Below are 24,292 nucleotides of genomic sequence, written 5' to 3'. Positions count from 1 at the left end.
CTTAATGATTCTATGATTCTATGATCCTAAGCATAGCTGATAGGAAGGTTTAGAGGTCCTGGTTGGGAAAATATCAAGAGCATAAGGAACTATAAATTTAAAATTAGGTAGGAATCTTCTGTAAAGATGTTTGGGATTGTGAGAAATTCAGAATTAAAGGAAAGAAGTCCAATTTAGCAAAGAGGTAATCAGTTCAAAACAAATGAAATCTGGTATTTAGTAAATTCTAATTATTTACTTCTTCCATTTCAAACAGATTGTAAAAACATTCAACTGCAATTCCTAAACAAATGTTGCTTTAAAGTAGAAAATACAGTTTATGTATAGAATGAAATCTGAAGAGTTAAGAGTAAAATTATGGCATAGAAATTTGTGACAAATTTGATCTAATGAAAAAAGTGCAGGAGAGTGGTGGATAGACACCAAAAAAGGGTTGGCCATAATTTCCCAAACAACTCAACTGTAGACATAACCCTGTCTTACACAGAGAAATAGAGTTCTAGTGAAACTATTGACCAGCCAACTATTAACTACTATATTCAACAGAAATGGTGCTTATAACTGCCAATTAATTACCTATCGAGAAAATGTAGCTTTTGCTAAGTTGTTCATTTTTTCATGATGATCTGGAAGAAAGGGCAGGAGCAACACCGCAGGTTACGCAATGCTGACATTTTTACTGTGGCCTTTAATGCCATTGCTGCAACCTGTCTTGGCTGCCCTTCAGTCCATGTTCCTGGGATTTGAAATATTCAAAGAAACTTGAGTGAAATCTATGTGAAATTAAAGGGTTGTTTATTGCTACTGTCATTTCTTCATTTTTACCGTTGCCTCTTAAATGCCAAGCATGTATTTCTGCTCTAGTACAATTTTGATTTTGAAGTTTGTGAAAATTTCCATATTCATTTAGTACTAGATAGAAAATATTTAATAGTTATTTGAATATAGCTGATGACATTATTTTGTAGATGTTACCGACTCCAGCTAAATTTCATTACATCTTTAACTTACGAGACCTCAGTCGTATTTGGCAAGGAATACTTACAGTTACTTCTGAAGTCTGCCAGAGCATCAGTGTTTTGGTAGCCTTGTTCCAGCATGAATGCAGACGTGTTATTGCAGACAGGTTCATCAGCCAAAGTGATAAAGACTGGTTTGAAGATGTTATGAAAAAGGTAGGCAAATAATGTTCCAATATTTGGCACAGAAAGAGGTCAAAGAAATGTTTTATTACTAAAGCAATCCTTAATGTATTGTTGTAGATTGCTTCTGCAGAGCATGGTCAAAATCTATTTGAAGATAAATCCACAGAATTATACTTTGTGGATTTCTTGCGTGACATCCCAGAAGCTACTGGAGATGAACCTGATGATGCAGAGTTGAAGGCTCCTAAAATTTATGAGCCTATCCCATCTTTGGATTATTTGGCTGAAAGATTACAGATGTTCATGCAACAGTACAATGAAACCATCAGAGGATCAAAGATGGATTTAGTATTTTTCAAGGTATTAGTGCCTGTAATTATATTAATACAGAAGGTGTCAGGTCTTTTGCACTTACTGATACATCGATCTTGCATGTTTCCATCAAATTATTTTGGAGATAGCTCAGAATGGCTACCTCTGTATCTAATGAGCCTTACAAATAAATTCTATAAAGCCATGCTGCTGTCTCCCAGCTGCCTTCACTCCCACAAATTATCCCATCTCTTTGCAGTTCCCCATATTTTCTTTCTCCTGCCTTTGCATAATGCAAGGCATAACTCATTTGTTTCTACAGTGCACATTGTGAATGTCATCTTGCATCTCTGAAAGTTATCTCCTTCTCAAGTCTCTTGATGCATTAGGCTTTCTTCAGCTTTTAACTGGGTGGTCTGGTAGATTTTTAGGGCATTTCAGATTAATTCTTGCTCTAAGATAAATAGGGAATAAGAAATGTCTATAGTGTACTTGTATTTTACTTTTGGCAGCCTATTTAGAGGACCTGTAAATAGTTCAACTAAAAAGTTGGGGGAGGGTGTTAATCCACATCCTTTCTACTTTTCCTTCCATCCGCTAAGGGACATGCCCTCAGCTCTGCCAAGTACAAGCACTGCATATGATGTGCTGCCCATTGAAGTCAGGAGGAAATCTCTTGTTCATTTTGATGAGTACAAGACTGAGTCTTTGGTGTAGGCTCCAGAGGAGTCATCTAGCTGTTGGGAAGCAGATGCTTCATGATGTGCTTTTAGTTGAATATGCATCATGTTATTTTTACATCTTTTCATCCCTTTTTCTCTTAATACACAGGATGCAATTATCCACTTGATTAAAATATCAAGGATTATTCGTACACCACAAGGAAATGCATTGTTGGTGGGTGTGGGTGGATCTGGAAAACAGAGTCTGACCAGACTAGCATCATATATTGCTGGATATGAGAGCTTTCAGATTACTTTAACAAGGTAACACAATGCAGTGTACATAGACATTTGCTCCTTAATTTACCATAGAAATTAATGTCTGACAATCAATGTCAAGAAATGCAAACCTGCCAAACATTTTCTCTGCTGTTGTAAACTGCATACTCAATCAAAAGCATTTGTGCAAATGCACAGTCTGTAGGTGACAGATCCTGGGTCTTTGATTAGCTGCCTTTATGCTGTTGAGTAGAAATTTGTCCTTCCTTCAGCTTTTGAGTCTGCAATGCACCCTTCTGAAATCCCACTAAAATAGCATTTTGCACTAAAGATAATGTGGAATGATCTGCTTGTATATGCTGAGTAGTGAGCAAATGCTGTTGGCCAGGAGAAGTAGTGACTTTTTCTATAGAGGCTTATGTACACAGACAGTATTATTACAACTGCTATTAATGACTTAATAGTACATAGTGCTGGAATTCAGTAATTTGTAGACATTTGAAGTGACTGGGAGTAACTACTGCCTTCCATCTGTTTCTCTTTTGACATAGGGTTTAGAGGGATAAGCACTGAGTGCTGGCAGTGTGTTACACTGAGAAATCTTCCTTAGAGAAATATATCAAACAAAGTTATGAGGTTTCTCATGAAAGGAAAGAGGAAGAAAGCCACATCATAGCCTCTTCTTTTGTCCCAGAAGCAGAAGGAATGAACAGTGGGAACGAAGACAGAAGGGAAAGAAGAAAGCATAGAGTCACACAATAGAGTCTGTAGACTTGCAAGATTCAAAATGCATTAATAAGGCAAATAAATATTCCAGTCACTTAGGAAAGGTTCATTTGCTGAAACTAACTGAAGATGGGCTAAAAGCAGGTAGCTGAAAGTGTGTCTTTACAGAGCAGACAGTGATCTTTTGTAACTTGCCACAGGAAGCTGTGGAGGAAGACAGTATGAGCGGGTTCATAAATCGATACTGAGAGGACAAAATGAACATACCTTCTAATATTCCTAATGCAATGGCTATGAATATGGAGAAGGGAAGAAAGAAATGAGCAGTGGAGAGTGGATAATGTTTTCTCTCTAAGTAGTATTTCCTATTGCTGGTATTAAGAATATTGAGCTAGGTGGCCTGCTATTCTGGTTGGATAGCAATTGGTTGGACTCGCTGATCTTAAGGGTCTTTTCTAGCCTAAATGATTCTATGATTCTGACTTAGTAGAGAAATTCAGATGTTCTTATCAGAATACAACAATTCACTGTAACAACTGTACCTGACATAAGCAAACTGAAGAGTTGGATAGTTTTACAATTTCTGCAGTGCTAGCATTGGAGATGAAGGATATAGAGCTGTGGTAAGATGGAGCTGGAAGAGAACTGGGACATGTTCTGTATAGCATATTTAATTTCAAAATAGAGTATTTTTTTTTCAAATGCTGAAGAACAGGACATATGTGCATTGCAAGTGTTCTGACTTTGAAGAGACTCTTGGAAATAAGAAACTGGTTTCAAAGAAAAGAGGTTCTTAAATTCAGCTTTAATTGGCTAAGAACATAAGGGACAATGTCTGCCATTTTGTTAACCTTAATTTACTTCATTTGATATTGCATAATCTGAATTCTGGGGCTTGATTTCAGTTAAACCAAATAACACAATAACCTCAGTCTTGGTTATTCTTGTCTCTTAATGATTTCCTTTAACCTGCTCTCAATATCTTTGAAAGATAATCCATCTGTATTTCTGTAATGGTTACAGGTATCAGAACCTACTTGACAAACTAATCCAGCTGTACTAACCTTCAGTTCTAATAAAGAATTTATGTCCACAGACTGTAGGGAGGCAGAGCAGCATACTTACCTTAGGCAAAGTATTGCTCTTACGGTCTTTTTTTCCAGCATGTTATTCTGTTGATTTCACCTCCTTTCCCATGTCTTATGGTACTGATAATTCACTTTGAGAAAATGTATAAGAAAAAAAAAAAACGCTGAAAAAATGAAACCAGGACATATGGTGTTAATTTCTTACGTAGATTTTTTTCTTGCCTTATGGAAGCTGAGCCATAGGTATTTCCTAAAATGATCTGTAATTTTTTTCTCTCTTTCTTTAATCCTTTTCTGTCCCAGAACATATGCCACCAATAACCTTTTGGATGATCTGAAAATCTTGTACCGCACTGCTGGGCAAAAAGGAAAGGGCATTGTCTTTATATTCACAGACAATGAAATCAGAGATGAATCGTTTCTTGAGTACATGAACAATGTTTTGGCTTCAGGTGAAGTCTCAAATCTTTTTGCACGGGATGAAATAGGTGAAATCACACAAGACCTAATACCGGCAATGAAGAAGGAGTATCCAAGGTGTACTCCCACTGGTGAAAATCTTTATAATTACTTTCTTTCTCGAGTTCGTGATAACCTGCATGTCATTCTTTGTTTTTCTCCTATTGGGGAAAAGTTCAGAATTCGTGCACTCAGATTTCCAGGTCTGATTTCAGGCTGTACCATGGACTGGTTTCACTGCTGGCCTAAAGATGCTCTTGTAGCAGTTGCACAGCATTTTTTAGTTTCCTACCATATTGAGTGCACAGATGAAGTGAAGCAGAGTGTCATTAGCACCATGGGAACATTTCAAGATATTGTAACTGAAAAATGTGTTGAATACTTTGAACGATACAGGCGACAAACATTTGTGACTCCAAAATCTTACCTGTCCTTCATTGGAGGCTACAAAGCTATTTACAAAGAGAAGTTTGCCAGTGTTGGAAGTTTGTCTGAACGCATGAGAACAGGTACTGTAAAATCTGCAATTTTTGTTTATTTCATTTTTAAAAAGTGAGAAGAATCTCAGTAAAAGAATGTAAAGGTATGGATTTAAATTGTGAGCTCACTTTCATTTGGAAGCAGACTCATGTTTTCAGCTGTGTTTGTGTTTACAAAATATGCAGAGGTTTTGTTTTAATTAAGTTTGTGAATGTTGCAGGTTGCAGATGAGTTTTGAAAATAGTATTAGTTAGCAGTTAAAATACCTGAAACTCCTGCTTTGACATGTATGCATGCCAAGGAGCTACTGAGATCCTAGTTTCACATATAGACATGCTAAAAGTAAAGCTGAGGGAAGGTAAGTAAATGTTCAGATTCAGTCACTCTGAAGAACCTTTTAAAGAAACAGTTATATGCCAAATGCGGAATTTCCAAAATACTGCACTGCACAAGGTCACACACAGTAAACAGTTTCCAAAACAGAATGCTGTTTGGAGGTGAATGTGAACTTAAACTGTTCTCCCACTGTTCTGAGTTGCAGAACTGGGTGAGGTAAATCTATCTCAATAGGCAGAGGGTGTCTGGGTGCCTGGAAGTAACATATGTGCTTTTTTTGAGGGTTAGAAAGATTTACACGATGCCTTTACGTTTAGATGCATGCATTTACATGTAAGGCTTTTTATACTTACAGCTTTTCTAGGTGATTTTCTCATTGTTTGATTAAAATGTTGGAGCATTGCATTGCTCAAGAATCTTTAGTTTCTTTTACCTCAATCTCATGTGGACGTTCATGTAATGTTGAATTCAGAAGCTCAGCCTAGTCTCCTTGTGTCTTCACTTGCATTCCTCAGGATGCCAGGTTCCTCCTCTCTTTTTTTGCACTGAGAGTACACTCTGGTACTTCTTATGGTCTCATGGATTTCTGAAATTGCACACACAATTCTTAAGAGTGCCATTCACAATACTAATGCTTTTCAACATGTATGTTTAATATTTAGTGTCCCTCTCATATATAAGAATATAAACAAGTGATCAAGTGACAGATTCTGAAGACTCTTACCTGTTTAAAGAAAAAAAAAAAAGGAAATTAAAAGCTTTAAATAGCAAATGGGTATTACCCCTGCTTAATTTTGGTGTTCAACAAGTGGGATCACACACTGGAGTTCCTAAATATGAATCTGAGTGACTTGTTTTCGAGTATCCAGATTGCTTCACAGAGGTTTCTCTCTCAATAGGCTTTCCTATTGCTAAAATGGAATTTGTTCAACACAGGTCTTGCAAAACTGACGGAAGCTGAGGTTTCAGTAAATCAGCTCTCCAAAGAGTTGGTGATGAAGGAGAAAGATTTGGATGCAGCTTCAAAAAAAGCTGATGAAGTTTTATTGGAGGTAACTATGAAAGCCCAAGCTGCTGAAAAGGTGAAAATGCAGGTGCAAAGGGTAAAAGACAAGGCTCAGGCCATTGTGGATGACATTGCCGTTGATAAAGCAGCAGCAGAAGAGAAGCTTGAAGCTGCAAGACCTGCGCTGGAAGAAGCCAAGGCAGCCCTGCAGGTCAGAATCAAAGCTATTCTGAACACACATGTAGTTAATGATTGTTATTTGTAATAATGTGGCTTATGCTTCTGATTTGAAAAAAAAAAAAAAAGTGTTGAAAGGGCTAGCACTGACTTGTTAATCCTTGTAGAAAAAAACCTGAAAGCTGAGGCAGTGGAGAGGTTAGATGGGCAGTGCCTTCTCTACTCTCATGTAATAAAGGAGTCATTGAGTGGGTACTACCTTTAGGGACTTTGTGCAGTACCGCTTCTGGCTGATCTGCAAAACTGCAGCAATTGCATTACATATACAGTTCTCCCAAAAACCACCTTTCTCTACCATTAGGTGATTGGTGACTGCTTAAATAAGTAGATTATTTTATTTTTTAATTTTTCAGACAATAAAACCTTCTGATATTGCAACTGTTCGCAAACTGGGTAAACCTCCTCACTTGATAATGAGAATTATGGACTGTGTGCTACTTTTATTCCAAAGAAAAGTAGACTTGGTAACACTTGATCAAGAACGCCCATGTGTGAAGCCATCGTGGACTGAGGCCCTGAAGCTAATGAATAATTCAGGATTTCTTAGCATGTTGCTTACTTTCCAGAAGGTAAGAAATTAATAGTGGCATTATTACTCCAATAGCAGTCTTTAGAGATCTTTTGAAAGTGTCTTCTACCTTCAAAGGTAGTTTGAAACAGATGAGGCTTTTGTGTACCTATAGTTGTAGATACCTTTGGGACCGTATTCCTCTCCATTTTCATGGTTCATTAATTCAGTAATCTCTCTCCTGGGCAATACAGTTTTGATGTCAGACACAAGTATCCCAAACACCAGATCAGATCTTGAGAAGCTTAGTGTTATCTTTATTCAGTCGGTTCCTATTTCTCAGTAGGAATTTGCTTTAAAAGGACTCTCTGTTGGTTTTTCAAATGGCTCACCGTCTCCAGTGCTACCAGGCATGTTTGCATATAAGGCACTCTAGAACTCTTCAGAATTGCTTGGGGGTGGAGCTAGGAGGAAATACAGTAGAAAATAAACTTCCTGTCAGGAAAAACACTGAGATATTTGGGAACTTTTGGAGTTCTTTCACTAGAAAAGTAATGAAATGCAGAATGAACTGAGAAACCTTAGTATCAACTGTAAGAAAAATAAAAGCAAACACAGGTATTTATTTCTGCCAGGACAGAAACTTGTTCTGTTTACAGCAAGATTCACTGTGAGACAAGAGAAATTTCTCTGCAGGGAAGAGAAGAAAGATGTCACAGGTAGCTGGACCAGAAAAAGAGCTAGTCTGGACCACAGAATGGCAGAATCATGGGCCAGCTCTAAAATCCAGAAAACCAAGCAGATTTTGGCAAAACCTGGGTTTTCTGCAACATTGCAGAATATACATTTTCATTTGTACATCGATTTTTTAAATCTCCTTCAGCCATGCTGAGCCTTTTCTAAGCTACTTCAGTGTTTTTGTTGTGCAGATGAGGCCTGAAACCATAGTTGTCACTATCCTCAGGAGCCGTTTCTCCTAGTGAGCCATATTGACAAGGCACCATGAGGAAACTCGCACTGTCTCTCTAGACAGTCCCTTCCTGGGGCTGTCCATCTGATCACTTTTCCAAATGCTATCCTCAGTAAACAAAAAGAGGAAATGAGTTTAAATAATGGAGACTAATTATGCACTCCTTACTCAAGCTTCTCTCCAATGAGGCTTCCAGTTTTGGTGCTTATTAATAGTGTATGTGTTCCTGCTGCTAGTTTGCAACACACTTAACTTTACTCAGGGGAGTCAGAATAACCTCTGTGGGACTGAATTCTTGCAGGAAGTGATAATGATGAATGTGGTGAAGAACACTAGATTACTTCTATCCCTGATGAGGTACTTCACATGCTGTCCTCTTGCCTCATTTCCTGTTTCTAAGATAGAGTGTATATGAAAAGAAAGCTCATCATGTCTGGAGTTCTGAGTAGTCCATGCTGCTTACTTGTGTTTGAGATTTTTGTTCATTCACAAGTTTTTTAGGCAAGGAAGATTAGTAGATTAAATAGTTCCTTCAGTTTAAGATTCATTATTTAGAAAGAAAACATTACATTTTTCAAGCTCTTGAACAGAGATTTAGGACACTGCTGATTGGTCTTTGCTTCACCTTTGTGAGTTTGCTAGCTTGTAATTTTGAGTAGGAGAATGAAAAAGTAAAAATTTTTGTCCAACACTACTTTACATTTTAGCAAATGCTTATAGTGAAAACATCACCATGTCTGATCTTAGGAATAATATGACGAATGACTTTGTTATTGTAGTAGCTAGGGATCAGACAAGTACAATACAGTCCTTTCTGCTATGCAGAAAAGCAGGAAAAGGGTATATTGGTTGACAGTATGAATGGAGGATGATTTTTAGATGCATTAAAAGAATGCATTAATATGTTGCCAAAAAAGGGAAGATTCTTAATGCCTCTATTGTTAAGCAACTATTGTCACCCTGTATAAGCTCTTCTATGCTCTCTGTTGCTTAAGGAGAATAATTCCATTTTCTTCTGACACTTAATTATAGATTAACTACCATCATAAGAGATCTGGCTTTTGATGTTCTGAGATTGTGAAGGGGGAACATTATTCTAATCTGAGAATAATAAATAATGAAGTGAATAACTGAAAAAAAACACTTTTATGGTTAAGGAAAAGGGGTAGCTTCAGTGAAGTGAACTCAATGCCTTGCAGTTTCACCCTTTTCCTTCCTAAAGCTGCATGTTGGACCCTCTTAGCTGTGTTCACCACACTGGCACCTATCTGATGCCATGGTGAGCTTGTTCAGGGAACTAGCCTAGAAGAAAGCTAATCACTAGTTTGCTTAGATTTCTGTCATATTAGTTTCCCAACTAGCTCACTGAGCATTGGCAATGGTACTAAAGATGGGGCAAGAACATCTGGTTGAAGGGGAGAGGAAAGAAGGTATAGTGCTGCGATCACCTTAAGCTGTCATGGAGCTATGAGTGCAAGTAATGTCTGTAAATTTTACAGGTCTAATAGGGGTATTTAATGCAAACTCAAGTCAGTCTGCTGCAATAGAAGTCGGAGCTATTTTCACCTGAGTTCACAAAAAACAGCTAATAATAAGAATGAAAGGCAACAGTGTTGTTTAATTCATTTCTTCTGTAAGAAGTGGTAGCACCATGTTTTTTAAAAAGAAAAATGTTTCTGTGAAGCTGTCTTTATTCTAAAATCCATTAAAAAATAATTTTATCTTTCCATTGACTAGGACACAATTACAGGTGAAACTGTGGAGCTTTTAGAGCCTTATTTGGATATGGAGGATTATAATCTTGAGACTGCTAAAAAAGTGTGTGGAAATGTAGCTGGTCTTTGCTCATGGACACAAGCAATGGCTTACTTCTATGGTATTAATAAAGAAGTTCTTCCTCTTAAGGTATTTCCTAATACTCATTTTATTTTTCTGAGGGTTGACTATAGTTCAGTGGAAAAAATGTTGCATTATTTTGGCTAAAAAAGATCACAAGAAAGATTCTTCTTTCTTTACATCCAGTTGTGAAGTCAAGCACACAGAGGTTAAATATGTCCTGGCATTTTTTCGCCTTACACAGCTGCCCTGTGGTACAATTGTTACTTGTGTGAACACAGTCGGTTTTCAATGGGAGCCTGAGTACACGGGTTCTTTATAGAGCCTGGCTGTCTGCAAGTGGGAGATACTGATACTGTCTCTGCTCTCAGGCTTGATGGAACTCACTATGGTTTCAAAAATACTCCTCAGTCCTGATGGCCTGGGAAGGTGTATACTCATTGTGGTCTTTGTAGGATCTGTGAGAGGATAGACCGTTCTTGGCACAGAAGTATTCTTTAATTAATTTAGCTGGAATTCAGCTCTCTAAGGAAGCTTTGGACTGTCAAAATGCTACATGTTAGTGTATATATAATAAAGTAAGTAGTCACCTGACATAGAATTCTGTTGTAACATTGAACTATTGTAGAAAGGGATCAGCTACGATTGTCTGTATTCCTACAGATAGCTTTATTGTCTTGGAAATGTTTCATTTATGAGCATATTAAAAAAAAAAAGGACTTTGAATATTTGCATAGTGATTTATAATCATTGCTTCTACAGGGGATTTTATGGTTCTTTTCTGAAGAAATGCATTCGATCGGTTATGCTTCCACTGTATTTATGTTCAGTCTTCTATTGTATAAGCCACAGTATCAATGGTCTATTCAAAACCCTTGGCATATTCTTTAGTATATCTAGACAGATCTGATTTAAATTTGTTAAAAGCATGGTGTTTTTTGATTCAAGTAACTGATAGAGAAGGCTATATTTCTGTGATATATAAGTAGCAATTCCCATTTCAAATAATGGGATGTTCACTAATGAAAACAGAATTTGAAATGTGGCTATTGAGAGCTATAAACGAGAGCAAGACCTAGAAGAAATAGTGACTTTATATGCAGATGCAACTCTGAAAGCCACAAAAATGCTCTTGCAGTTTTTATTTGAATATATACACCTTAAGATTGTGTATAAATTTAACTTTGTATTCAAGTATTTACATTCTTGTTACACTAGCTGATAAAAAACTGAGCATGCATTTCTTGGCAAAGAGGTGCCTATTGTCAGGTATAGCAACAATTACAAATGTCTTAAAACTGAAGATGACAGAGGGAGGAAGTGTTTAAAGTATGCAGGATAGATAGTGCAGGAAGCACTGGAGTGATGCTAAGAAAATAATTGAAAATAAATGTACAATTAACCTGTGTAAAGTACTAGCACAGGCTAAATCATCCAGTGCTAAAAGCAGTTTTACTGAATTAATTAATCAAGCTGCTTTATCCTAACTGTTGTTCTAGGAGATAAACCTGCTTCAACACCTGCAAAATCCATCCAATATATTTGTAAATTGCATTTTAAATGAAACTCAGTGCCTCATTTATCTTAAGTGTGACAACTTGTGGAAACTAATGAATAGCGACATATTTTAGTAAATATAGTGTGCGAAAATTAACTCATTCATAGAAATGGATACCTACATTCTTTAGATATGTTGCCTGCAGCCTAAGGATCATTAGTTAGAATCAAACACATAAAAGTATAACCAGATGTTGCCTGCAAATACAGTGCTATGTAGTTGCTTATCATACAGTGATCACCATGTGTGTGCTGCTTTCCTATAAACCTTCAGCACAACTGTGAGCTATTCCTCTCTAGCTTGTTACCTAGTAAACAAACCTGCTGGATTAACCTGATAATTCTGGAACACCATCTGCTATTTATCCATTAATTGAAGAATATAATGGCAGAATGAAGCAGCCCTGGCTTTTGCTGTGATTCTGTTAGCCTACAATTAAAATACTGTGTATAAGGGTGTAATTTCCCTTAGAGATGTCTCTGGTGATTTTAATTAAGTTCTCCTTAGGCTGTTATGATGTTCAAGGGAAGTTTGTCTACAGTTTATAAATTCTCTTTGATGCTGAGGATTCTCCTTGCCAAACTGAGTTTTAATATGAGACTTTATTGCCTTTTCTGCTTCTACTTGTTTCCATGCTGATATAAAAACCACAGCAGGCAATAAGAGGAAATCTTGCAGCTGAGGAAGAGGTAACAGTCAAGGAGTGTCAAAATTTGATGATCGTCCATTTAAATCAGTGTGTCCTTGTCAAGCTGATGCCCACTGGGTAGGAAAACAAGCATTCATGTCTGAATTCAAGGCCCACAGTAACTGTGGAAGGAAAGCATATACTCTGGGGGGTGAAGGGGAGGATTAGCTCACCTAACAAAACAGATTGAAGTCAGGACATGTAACTGAATGGAAAAAATTGAGAATCTTTCAGTAGCTAGTAGAGGCTGTGAAAAGCAGATATAGGCATTATCTCTGTGCCTTTCAAAGGCTGTTTTAATCCCAAAAAATGGTCAGTGATAGCAAAGAAACTGAGGACAAAATTTTATTAATGCCACTCTGCATGGATCTGTTTGCATGTGTACATATCTATATATGTATACATATGTATATGTATATAATTTTTTAAAACTGATGAAGCAAAAACATTGGTTTTGGAATGTCTGCAAAATCTGTCTATGTGTTTGCTTCTCTTATAACGATGTATCCAAACTTATCATGATATTGAGGCTCTGAGAAGGTTGATACAAAATCAGTGGAGCATCTGTGTGAAAAAACTGCAGTAGTCTGGGAGAGGAGCAGCTTGAGATTGGATTTCCATGTAGGTCAGATGCCATTTGCCCAGGACAGGACTGAAGCAAAGGCAAAATGGTCACCTAGCACGTCCACAGAGGCTCATGAGCAGGGCGACAGTGTCCAAGTGCAAGAAGCCTTCAGGCCTGGTCCAGCAGTAGGGAGTGCTCAGTGAACTGTAAGAACACTGAACTTGAAAAGCTAAAATTCCTGAAACAAGAGAGATGCTAGGAAAGCTCACAGTCTTCCTTGTGTGTGGTGGACAATAAAGTTTCAGCTGCTTTTTTTTTTTTCTTATGGGTTCTCCTAGTAACATTTCCTGAATTTACTGAGCTAGAGCTGCTCTTCAGAGTGATCTGGAATTGGTCTGGGCATTCCATTCAAGAGAAGGGATAGCATTACATGGTGTGAGGCTTTTTTTATTGGAGAAGCCATTTTTATTTAAATGCCTTCTTGGATCAGGGCCAGATACACTCGGTGCTTTGCAAAATTGAGTTTGCAATGAATCAGCAAGAAACTTATGGCCATATCAATAAATTAAACAGTACTAGAGAATTTTTCTAGACATTGGAAAGAGATCATCTGTACTATTAAATCGTTAGAATGATTCCTAGTGTGAATTTGGTCTTGTCTAAGCAGCATTTTCTTAGCAATCTCTGGGCACCTTTCAAGAATGAGATTTGTCCATGGGCCATTTCCGTGAGGCTGTTTGCATGCAGCCTGTTTTAGAGGCTGGGAGAGCTTGATGTGGGCTGTTTTATGCTAGTAACCTCAGTGCCAGAGAAAGATCCTGGGCTTGTTTAATTTAACAGTATAGCTGTGGACAGTAATTACATGTTTATTTGTCCTGGTTTTATGTGGAATGCAACAAGGTTAAAAGAGGCAGGATCATCTCACCACCTGCTATTAAGTCCTCTCTGAGGGTATCTCAGAAGGAGGCAAGATAGCTGCTTAACAATTTAGACTGTGGCCCTTGTTGACACAGGTACTGCCTCTGTGCTTGCCGCATGCAGACAGATGCAGAGAGCAGGTAGAGGCACCCTCTGGAGCAGATGTTGAGCAGATTGTCTGTGTCTGTGATTCCCCACAATGCCAATGGCACGAAAAGGCTGAAGCTGCTGCTCTCAAAGCAAGCCTAGATAAGTTCTAGCGTAGCCCTCCTCTCCAGAAGCGCAGATAAAAATGTGGATCTCATGTCTCGAATCTTCATGATTCATTCACATAAAATCCATTTATGCAGGCTTTCACACTGCATCCAGCTGGAACAAATTGTGAATCCTTTCTTTGCTGTGTGACTCAGAGGGATGAAATGAAGGGTGTGAAGCTTGTTCACATAGCAATGCCACTGAAATTAGAAAGGCCACAGTGGTTCCGTGTGGTTGGGAGACACATTTCCTCCCGCCTGCAACTGGCTGGAAATCTTTGTATGAAGCTGCTTGCAACTGTAATAGCCTTCTTGCACGGAAGATTCTCCTTGGCAGCAGAACTTGCTTCCTGCTCTCATGGAAAAGCTCTGCACAGGAAGCTGCCAGCCACCCTGCCAGTGATGTCAATACAAAAGCAGTGTTTGTATGCATGTAATTTTGAAAAATGGAGTTGGAAAGAAAGACAGGGAGAGAGCAAAATAGTGATTATTTCATTCATAGGGTAATCTGAAACAAGTAGTCTTTCTGCCTTTGGCAGAAACATAGGTTGGTCATCCTGGTATACTGGCAGTCATTCTTGTGCAACCAACCACTATTCATCACATATGATTAAGCAGTCTACAAGTCAAACTAATACCAAAATGTATTACTGTTTTGTTATTATTACCCTAAAATTGGCTGAAAACTTTGGTTAAATTGTCTGTAAAATAATTTATTACTATAAGTCATCCAGAGATCCTGTAAAGTCTTGTGTAAATAATTTTGTGGGTTTTTTTCATGTTAAAGTACAACATATATTTTCTTTGTACTCGTCTGAAATATTTTTTCGTTGGCCCTACATCTTCAAAGCTGGTAGACTGTTAAGAGCTGTTAAGAGCTGGGAAGTCTGTTTGATCAGTCTTTTGCACCTTTCTGAGTAGTTTATTACTGCACAGAGGTCTGTTTTTCGTATTTACAAGGCATCATTGCTCATATGTATTGGGAATTCACATTGCCATTCTTTTCCATTGAGGTTCACGTCCTGCTGTGATAAATGTCAAGGTGAAATATGAACCCACACAGCCAGGTGTAAGTTCTCAGTTGTTCCAGCTGTTCCACCTAAGCTGTTCTTCCACACTCTCCAAGGATCTTGTTCACTGTGTAACCTCACTATTTCTCAGTTGGGGGTGAAACAATATGTCATAATTTTTACTCCCATTTTCAGCCCTCACAGAGTTTAAGGATAAGAGGATGTTCTGCACTGGGGAAGGAAGGGCAGGGATGAGGTAGGAGAGAGGGGGCTGGTATAGGGCTCTTTCGGGATCTCAGTAAGAAAGGCCTGACAACAGATGGCTTAATAAGGTAACTGCTTTAATAAGACAGCATAATAAGAGGAGTTTATAATAGCTTGAATGACCAAAAGAGAGTGTTTTCTCTCCATGGATAGGATCTATTCTGTGCAGCATGCCATGGGAAAATCTATCGAGGCTCTGTCTGATGCTGCATGAATATGGGGTGCCCAGCACATGAGCAGATGTAAGATTTACTCATTATCCATTTGGTGTCAGGCCTTTCTTATCAAGATAGTCCAAGATTCACTAAAAAATAACAGCAGTGGTTCTGAAATCTGCTTAGCAGAGTCTTAACAAGACTTGCTGATTTAACAGTGGTTATCTCTAGGACATGCTGTTTAATGTACTCTGAGAAACAGTGGAGTAAAAGTATTTCTGTATTCTTACCTGATGGAAATTTTAGAAGCAGCCGTTTTGCTGGGTTATCTCCATTATAAAATATTTATCTCTAGGATCTGTCAACAGAAACAGTGGCTACAGTAAATTAAGTTTTTGCTGACAGTGTTATTCTCTAGGTGTGTAACTGGTAAAGCAGTACTACTTTGTTGATTAGTACATGTATGCTTCTCTAATTCCCTGCGTGCAGACCTATCTTTCTAAATCCACCAGAATTCATGCTGCATTTTTTATCATGCCTACATCTCAAAATATGATCATCTTCTCTCTTTTTTCTTGTTTTTTCCTTTACCAAGCAACAAGAATTTGCTGATTTTAGCATATTCAGATAACAATTAAATCTATAATTTTAGTCAAGATCTAATGTAAAAATCCAAGCCGTGGTTAAACTGTTTGCTAAGAGTTGTTCCAGAGATTCCTTGTACTGTTACTCTTCTGGTGTGATGCAATGTGTCAAGTTTCATGTTTGTAATGAGGCAGTTTTTACAGATTCTTGGTGTCCATCTTAGTAACTCTTACAGCAGAAAAAATAGAAATAAGATACACGATATTTAAACAAGTGTTTTAAATATTCAGACTAAATGGAAGCAACCTTTCGCTGTAAGGGTGAATTTCATAAGAACTTTGTCAGTCTCTAATCCTTTGCAAACATATATTTGGAAACACATTCTGAATTCACAGAATACTTTTTTTTCCCCCAATAGGAATGTACAAGTTAAGAGGCCACATTTAAATGACCAGCAACCCATCATTCTTATTAATGTAGATATGTGAGAAAAGTCTCTGGAGTATTAGTTTCCCAAGGAGCAAAAAATATGTTTATTGGGTTTTTTTTGTAGAAGTAATTGATGGGAAAACAGAGGAGAGAGTAGTTTCTGTTATAATTATTATTATTTTATAATCCATGAGGATAATCTTTTCTTTTGCACTGGGAATGTACTGCAGAAAACGTTGCATGGGTTGCCTCATCTATCTAGTATACAGCTATTTCAAGGGTATTGGGATTTCAAATAATTGATCATTGTGTGATCAGTGGATCATTCTGAAAATATAATTAAAACATTTATGATTGCCTTGAATAACTTTAATGTTATGCTTTTGTTCCAGTTTTAGGTTGAAAAGTAAAAAAGGAAAAAAAACTGCTGTCATCTTAAACACGTATTCTTTTTAAAAGTACCCAATACAGTACAATATGTGCCATAAAATGAATATAATTTGCTCCTGCTAAATAACAGATATTAACTACTCTTTACTTTTAAATGTTTGTAGGCAAATTTAGCCTTGCAAGAGGGAAGACTTGCAGCTGCCCAAATGGAACTGAATAATGCACAAATTCAACTGGAGGAGAAGCAAATGGAACTGGATCAAGTACAAGCCATGTATGACACTGCTATGAAAGAGAAACAGGCCTTACTTGATGATGCTGAGGCATGCAGAAGGAAGATGAACAATGCCACAGCTCTGATTGAAGGATTAGGTGGAGAAAAGGTACTAGCACATATGAGCAGGTTTCCAGCACAAAGTAGGTGCTCAGCTTTGAGAATACTCCATAATGATCAAGAAAGTCAAGGCATGGTGACGTCTCAATATCATATCATACTTGATTTAGTTATATGTATGGTTTTTGCTTGAACTTAAATCATCCAACAAAGTAAAACAATTTATTTTGTTAACTTAAATCTTCTATATGAAGATTTATGTCATATCATACATCTTGTATTGGGATAAAGTTTGGATTTAAAGCCAAGGAGCCAAATTCCTTTTAGCTTTAGTAAGAAGAGGAATTAGGCTTAACCTAAATAATTGCCCTAAAATGTTTATAAGAAGGATTACTCTCTTTTTCTAACCAGGTATACAGTTTCCTGAATTATATTTGAAGTTCAGATTTCTACTGGAGCCTTTTACAGAATTATGGGCTAATCATTATCCTCTGCACTGAGCTTGTAATTTACCTTTCCTATGCAGATTTTTCTGCCTTCAGGCTGAAGGTTTCCAGAGGAAGCAGGATACTCTTTTTTTTCTCTTCGGATTATTTGCTTTGATAATTAATTGGCTAGTTTTACAGAGAGACAAAATTTGTTGTGGTTTAGGCCCAGCCAGTATAAGCACCATGTGGTTGCTCACTCACTCCTCCCCTCACAGTGGGATGGGGAGGAGAACTGAGACAACAAAAGGTAAAACCTTGTGGGCTGAGGCAAAGACAGGGAGGGATGACTCATCACGTATGGTTGCAGGCAAAAAACAGACTTGACTTGGGGAAAAAGAACCAAAACAATTTCATTTCTTAAAAATAAAAAACCCAAAACAGAATAGGATAATGAGAAAAAGATTCACATCTTAAAAAGACACCTTCCCCCAGTCCCTCCTTTCCTTCCCAGCTCAAAAACCTTGTTCCCAATTTCTCTACCTCCTTCCTCCCCAGCAGCACAGGGGGACGTGGAGTGGGGGTTGCAGTCAGTCCATCACATGTTGTTTCTGCTGCTCCTTCCTCCTCCAGGGAAGGGCTCTTCACACTCTTCCCCTGCTCCAGCATGGGGTCCCTCCTACAGAGTCACAGCCTCCTTTGGGCCCAACCACCTGCTCCGGCATGGGGTCCTCCACGGGCTGCAGGTGGATCTCTGCTCCACTGTTAATCTCCATGGGCTGCAAGCAAATCTCCACTCCATGGACTGCAGGAGACATGCTTCACCATGGTCTTCACCATGCTGCAGGGGAATCTCTGCTCCAGAGCACTTCCTCCCTCTCCTTTCTTCACTGACCTTCATGTCTGCGTAGTTGTCTCTCTCTCATCCCACTCCTCTCCACTGCAGGTTCTGTCACTGGCTCCGGAAGAGCTCCTGGCTCTTAGACTGGGTCTGGGTCTATTTGACTGGGTCCTGCCTGGGGCTGGGCTTGTGGTGGAGCTGGACAGACTGGCTGGACTGCGCCCTGCACAGGGCCAGGACCATGCCACCTGCTCCATGAACTGCGCCCTGATAAATACGTTATTCACAGAGGCACTGATTGTCTCGGCCTTGGCCAGAGGCAAGTCTGACTTGGAGCCAGGGAAGCTTCCAGCAGCTTCTTACAGGAGCCATTACTGTAGCCCCCTCCCTGCTACCAAAACTGACTTGGAGCCAGGGAAGCTTCTAACAGCTTCCTGAATGTTTCCAGAGGAAGCAGGATGCTTTTTTTTTCTCATCTGATTATTTGGTTTTGTAATTCCTTGGTTGATGTCGCACAGAGTCAAAATTGATGAGAGCTTTGACTTCAGCTATTTCATCCTGTGAGGCCAGGACTTCAGCATTCCTTTGCATAGCTGTACTTCAGAGTATATCAGTCAAAAATGTTAAATGCTTTACCATATTTTCCAGTGAATTTCTACATTTGAGAGCAACACCAAAATAGGAAGTTACCATGCCTTATCGTGTGTTTTCTGAAGCCTTGGGCTATGAGGTCTTGTAAAAGCTGTTGTCAGGCCTGTTATTCCATTCTACTTTTGAAACTTCAGACAGAAAGTTAAAAGACTATATATGGCACTCGGAGCCTTGGGCAAAACTGTCACTGGGTTAAATGTGTGTTTTCTAAATTAAAAATGTGTAGGTCCTGACCAAGACTGCATGCAGAGTGACTGAAAGGAAACAGAAATCTGGAGAGAAAGGAATAAGTAAAACTCAGAAATAATATTCAGAAAATTACAGAATCATGTAATAATTGAGATTGGAAGGTACCTCTGGAAATCATCTAGCCCAACCCCACCCCACTCAAAGCAAGGTCAAATGGAGCAGGTTGCTCAAGGCATTGTCCAGTTGAGTTTTGAATATCTCCAAAGATGGAGACTTCATAACCTCTCTTGGCAACCCATTCCAGTCCTTGACCACTCTCACCGTAAAAAATGATTTTTGTGTGTTCATTTGTAATTTCTTGTACTTCCATTTGTGCCCATTGCCCTCTGTCCTTTCACTGTGGCATCATCATCTTTACACCCTCCCATCAGGTATTTGTACACACTGATAAAATTCCCCCTGACATGTCTGTTCTCAAGCCTAAACAATCTTAGTTCTCTCAGCCCAGGCTGCCCCCAACCTTAACATCCCTGAATAGTTATTTCTTGTTTGCAAGTCTGAGGTTCAGCAAACCACCTTCACTTATTAGATCCTCTGTTACCTGTGCTAAGAATTTTTTGTCAGTGCACTCCTTAAAACCTCACAAATTGCTTGTGTCCTGCTGTGTTGTCACTGCAGAATATAACAGGGTGGTTAAAGTCCCCCATGTTGACCAGGGCCTGTGAATGTGAGATTTCTTCCAATTGTCTGAAAAGACCTCATCTACTTCTTCCTGACTGCATTGTCTGTAACAGATGTGCACCTCACCCATGTTGGTCTGCCCTCTAATCCTAACCTATAAGCTCTCAACTTGCTCATTGTCCATCCCAGAGTCTCAGATGTAGAGCTCCGTGCATTCCAGCTGCTCTCTCACATAAAAGAAAACTCCCCTCCTCACCTTCCCAGCCCATCCTTCCTAACAAGCCTGTATACACCTGTTGTGGCACTCCAGTTGTGGAAGCCTTCCCAGCATGTCCCAATGATCCCCATGAGATCATGACTCTGCAACCACATGCAGACCTCTGATTCCTCATTTGTTCTCCATGCTGTGCACATTAGTGTACAAGCGCTTCAGAGAGACACCCAGCCGTGCTAATTTCCCAGAAGCAGTATGGAAGCTATCCCCATCATTCTGTCTGGTAGGCACTTCTTGGTTTATGTGGATATGCTTGGAGTGGTCCTCCATTAGCCCTGTTATATTGATTACAAGGTCCCTTGTTTATAGCACCCCACATATTTGTTTGGCAACTTGATCCTTCACTTCCTCCCATGATTGTTGGTTACCTTCTCCCTCCCACTTTGTTCCTCTTTTAAAGCATTTCTTACCATTTTGTCCAGCTTGTTGGCAAAGATGCTTTTTCTCCACTTGGTCAGGTGGTTGACATCTTTTCCAAGCAAACTTCTGCTTCTGAAAAGATTGATTTAAAGCCAAAAATACTCCTGGTTCGAAGAACAATTATTTACCATAAAGGGATAAATTCTTAAGTTAGATCTTCATGTTAGTTTTGTGCCTGCTTAATCTAGCTTCTTCGTAATATTTTACATACAGCTTCGTTGGACAGCAAGCAGCAAAAACTTTCAAAATCAAATTATTAATTTAGTGGGGAATGTTCTTCTGGCCACTGGATTTCTCTCTTACTCTGGACCTTTCAATCAGGAGTACAGGAATTTGCTGCTTGAATTGTGGAAGAAAGAGATGGACAACAGCAAGATTCCATACAGTAAAGTAAGTGTTCACGCTCTGTTTTGACCTTACTCTTTGCCTTGCAGAGAAATAATGTTCAGAGCATTCCATTCCAGAAAAGTACATAATTGGAAGATGATTTACAGGCTGCCACATTCCATCAAATTTTTAATAAACAAAAAATCTGAACAGTTGACAACTGAGTTTCTAAAAACGTGTTTAAATATCCTCTTTATACTGTCATGCATTGCAATATTCGTATATAGACCATTGCTCTTGCAAATCTGAGAGAGAGATGCTGTCTGAGGTCAGCTGGCTTGGGAGGAAATCGCATAATATGGGAAACAGAATAAAATGTACCAGCTTGGAAGAGGTTTACCTTATCATAAGGAGTACCACCCCACAGCTGGTATTGCTCTTCCCTTGTAGTTTTCCAGGCAGTCTTTGAAGCAGCAGCTCCCAAGTTAGGCACACAGAATGGTGCAGAGGTGAAGAGACTGGTCTGTGGCTTCTGGGTTGGGTGGGAGTTATGCTCCAACGAACTTTCAGGGACCTAGCAAATTTACCCTGTTTCCACTTTTACCACCTACAGTCTCATATGCTGCCACTAAGAATCTGCTTTCTCTCTAGATATCCACTTTTCACTCTGAACTGTAAATCTAGAATATAAAGGGTGAATTTGAATGAAAGGTTTTTTAATATGTTTTGTATTTCTGACATACTACATCATAAATTCTTTAACCTACTGTTCTTAATGTTAAATTTTCAACACAACCAGTCTAGAAATAAAAAATTCCATTATTTGCATTTAGGATTACTTAAGTACAGCACTTTAACAATCTAGATTTGCTAGCAAATGTCTGTAAAATGGAACTAGACAGTTTTTAGTTTTTAAAGCTTCACACTTTCATTCTAAGTGTAGCTTGATTAATTCTTGATTGACATAAAAATACTCTTACACCCAATTACAGAAAATACCATTGCACATTTTGAACCAGGAAATATCACCTCTGCACCTCCATGTATTATCAATTCACACCCTACTGTCATACCCTCTGCTGTGTACCCACACCATTTAATTTAGTTTAATTTAAAGTGCCTTGTTGAAATGATTAAGTTAAACAAAACCTGGATTTTGTAAAGCTTGGTTTGCATCACTTCAGCTTGCTCCAGTCTAAGCTCTTGAATCCATGTAGATTTGTCGCCAGTGAGGCTGTTTGCACCGGGTCTGACATTACAGCTTCTCCTCAACTGGCCTAAGTCTGCGCAGACACAGGTGGCTTAAAACGCAGCGGAGCTACAGTCCCATCATGAAGCTTCAGTTCCATGCCACATCGTATACTACCTTTATTACAGTGAGCAACCTGCATGCTGGGGCTTTGATACAGGGACTTTACACAAATCCTGTTCTTTCCTTTTACCACTGTCTGCCTTAGGAGTGAAGGACTTGGCAGCTGTTCTGGTGCATAGGCTTTGCTTGTGGTCAGCAGTGGCCTTGTTCCTATTCTGTGACTTTCAGGAGATCTGTCTTCCTTGCACCTGGAAGACATATTCATGCTGAAGGCAGAATTTAGGCCATAATAATCAAAACAGTCTTTCTGAGTAATCTGTCCATATTGCATTCCAGTTGGTTTTCTGAATACCAGCGTACATTTTCTCCAGCAGTGAAGGCTGGAGAAATATTTCAGGGTGTCTCTTACTCTCAGTAAAGGAGTGAAGGCATTAAGCCCAAATGGCTCCTGTCCTCAGATGTTAAAGCTTTTGACAGAGCAGGTGCTGCTGGAAAGGGCTGGGAGCAGGTGAGCAACCTGCGTACAGCTGTAGCTGTACACTTGTGAAACAGCTGTACACTTGTGAAACAGCTGAAGGTAGATTAATACCCCTGCTGCATTTTCTTTTCAGATTCTTGCGGGATTTGACACTTAAGGCCTATATTAGGAAGACCTCTTTGCTGTAAGAGGTTTACTGTGGTATTCATGTCATAGAAGTTACTGGCGATTTTTTTTTTTTACAGTAGGTGGTGCTTAATGCTTCTTGTAACAGTGATTAGCCTTGACCAGACAGAGTGAACCTCACAGACCAGACCAATTTATGCTATGACTTAACAGAAATGAATGATTCTGGCTTGTCCAGCAAAGCTCTTTGAAAGCTCTTGATGCTAAGTGATATGTAAGGCCAAGATAGTTTTATTGTTAAAGTACCAGTAGCAGTGCAGTTTCAGGCAAGATTCTTTACCAGTGTGGTGTGGGAGTTATCCTACACACATTCATCCGAGGGAGGCTCTTTCTCAAACTCATTGTACACAATGTTCTTAAAAGCTACTTACCTTGGGGAATATCTGTCAAGATTCTTACCATTTAAGGATAAGAACTTGGATGTATAATGTCCTTAGAAAGCAGGACATACAGAGTTCTAAATTCTGCCTCTGAAGATGTTCTGACTACATTACTTCTGAGCTGCATCCTTCAAAATTTGAGAAATACTTTTTGGTTGTTTCCGTATTGCCTTTTTTTTTTTTTTTTTCATATGGAAAGGTTAGACACAGAATGCCACAATTAATGAGTTTCAAACCATAATTACCATTCTGTTTAGACAGTTGCTATTAAGGGCAGGATTATGATTTCAATGATAGTGTGTGGAAGAGTTCTATTTTTTTCCAGTGAATTAAGTACTCACAAAAGGCAGCATATGGGCTTCCCTTGATACTTCACACCACAGGAAAGCAAGCATCTTTGCAGTTCAAGCAAAAGGCTTGACATCTGCCTTACTTTGTCACAGACTAACTGGCTGTGGGTGTATGAGTCATTTAGGCATAACAATTTAAAAAGAGCTGTTTAAAATAAGCTATCTATCTTTGTAGTTAGGCACTTAAATTAGCCTAGTTTCAGGGTTGCAGAGTGAATGATACTTCCTGCTGCAGTAAGAAAAAATTCAAAGCTGTTTAGAAACTCATCTGCTTAAGGAGCTAAATATGGCTTTAGGTTGCAATTGCTGAATATTTTGGCTATTAAATGCTTTTCTGTGTTTTTCACAAATGGAAATTGGATTCTTGAAGTTTCTCTGTCTTCTGAAAATCACTTCTGTTGCTTCATTCAGATTCTTCAATAATCAGAGTAGTAAAAAAAATAAATGGGTAAAAATCTTTTGAGTCTTGCAACCGCTGGTATCACTAAAACTCATGATTGTATCACAATTTTGCTTTAGGCTTCAGATGCTGAATTTTTGCAGTCTTTTCCTGACTTTTTAAATATGTTATTTGTTGAGAAAAT

At 38.7% G+C, this 24,292-nt stretch overlaps 1 protein-coding gene across 1 annotated transcript in view; it reads left to right on the top strand.

Moving 5' to 3' along the window:
* Positions 1 to 968: 968 nt before the first annotated feature.
* Positions 969 to 24,292, top strand: part of LOC104461105 (dynein heavy chain 5, axonemal-like) — a gene marked incomplete at its 5' end in the record, with an annotated part of 77,565 nt that continues 54,241 nt past the window's right edge. The window contains 9 exons of the mRNA XM_010072571.1: positions 969 to 1,175; positions 1,263 to 1,505; positions 2,289 to 2,443; positions 4,516 to 5,180; positions 6,424 to 6,704; positions 7,084 to 7,299; positions 9,946 to 10,113; positions 17,025 to 17,243; positions 20,889 to 21,065. Coding sequence (XP_010070873.1) covers positions 969 to 1,175; positions 1,263 to 1,505; positions 2,289 to 2,443; positions 4,516 to 5,180; positions 6,424 to 6,704; positions 7,084 to 7,299; positions 9,946 to 10,113; positions 17,025 to 17,243; positions 20,889 to 21,065 — 2,331 coding nt within the window. The remainder of the gene's footprint in view (positions 1,176 to 1,262; positions 1,506 to 2,288; positions 2,444 to 4,515; positions 5,181 to 6,423; positions 6,705 to 7,083; positions 7,300 to 9,945; positions 10,114 to 17,024; positions 17,244 to 20,888; positions 21,066 to 24,292) is intronic.

This window comes from Pterocles gutturalis, unplaced genomic scaffold, assembly GCF_000699245.1.
Source record: "Pterocles gutturalis isolate BGI_N339 unplaced genomic scaffold, ASM69924v1 scaffold19916, whole genome shotgun sequence".
In the NCBI taxonomy this organism is placed as follows: domain Eukaryota; kingdom Metazoa; phylum Chordata; class Aves; order Pterocliformes; family Pteroclidae; genus Pterocles; species Pterocles gutturalis.
This window is presented reverse-complemented; position numbering and strand designations above follow the sequence as displayed.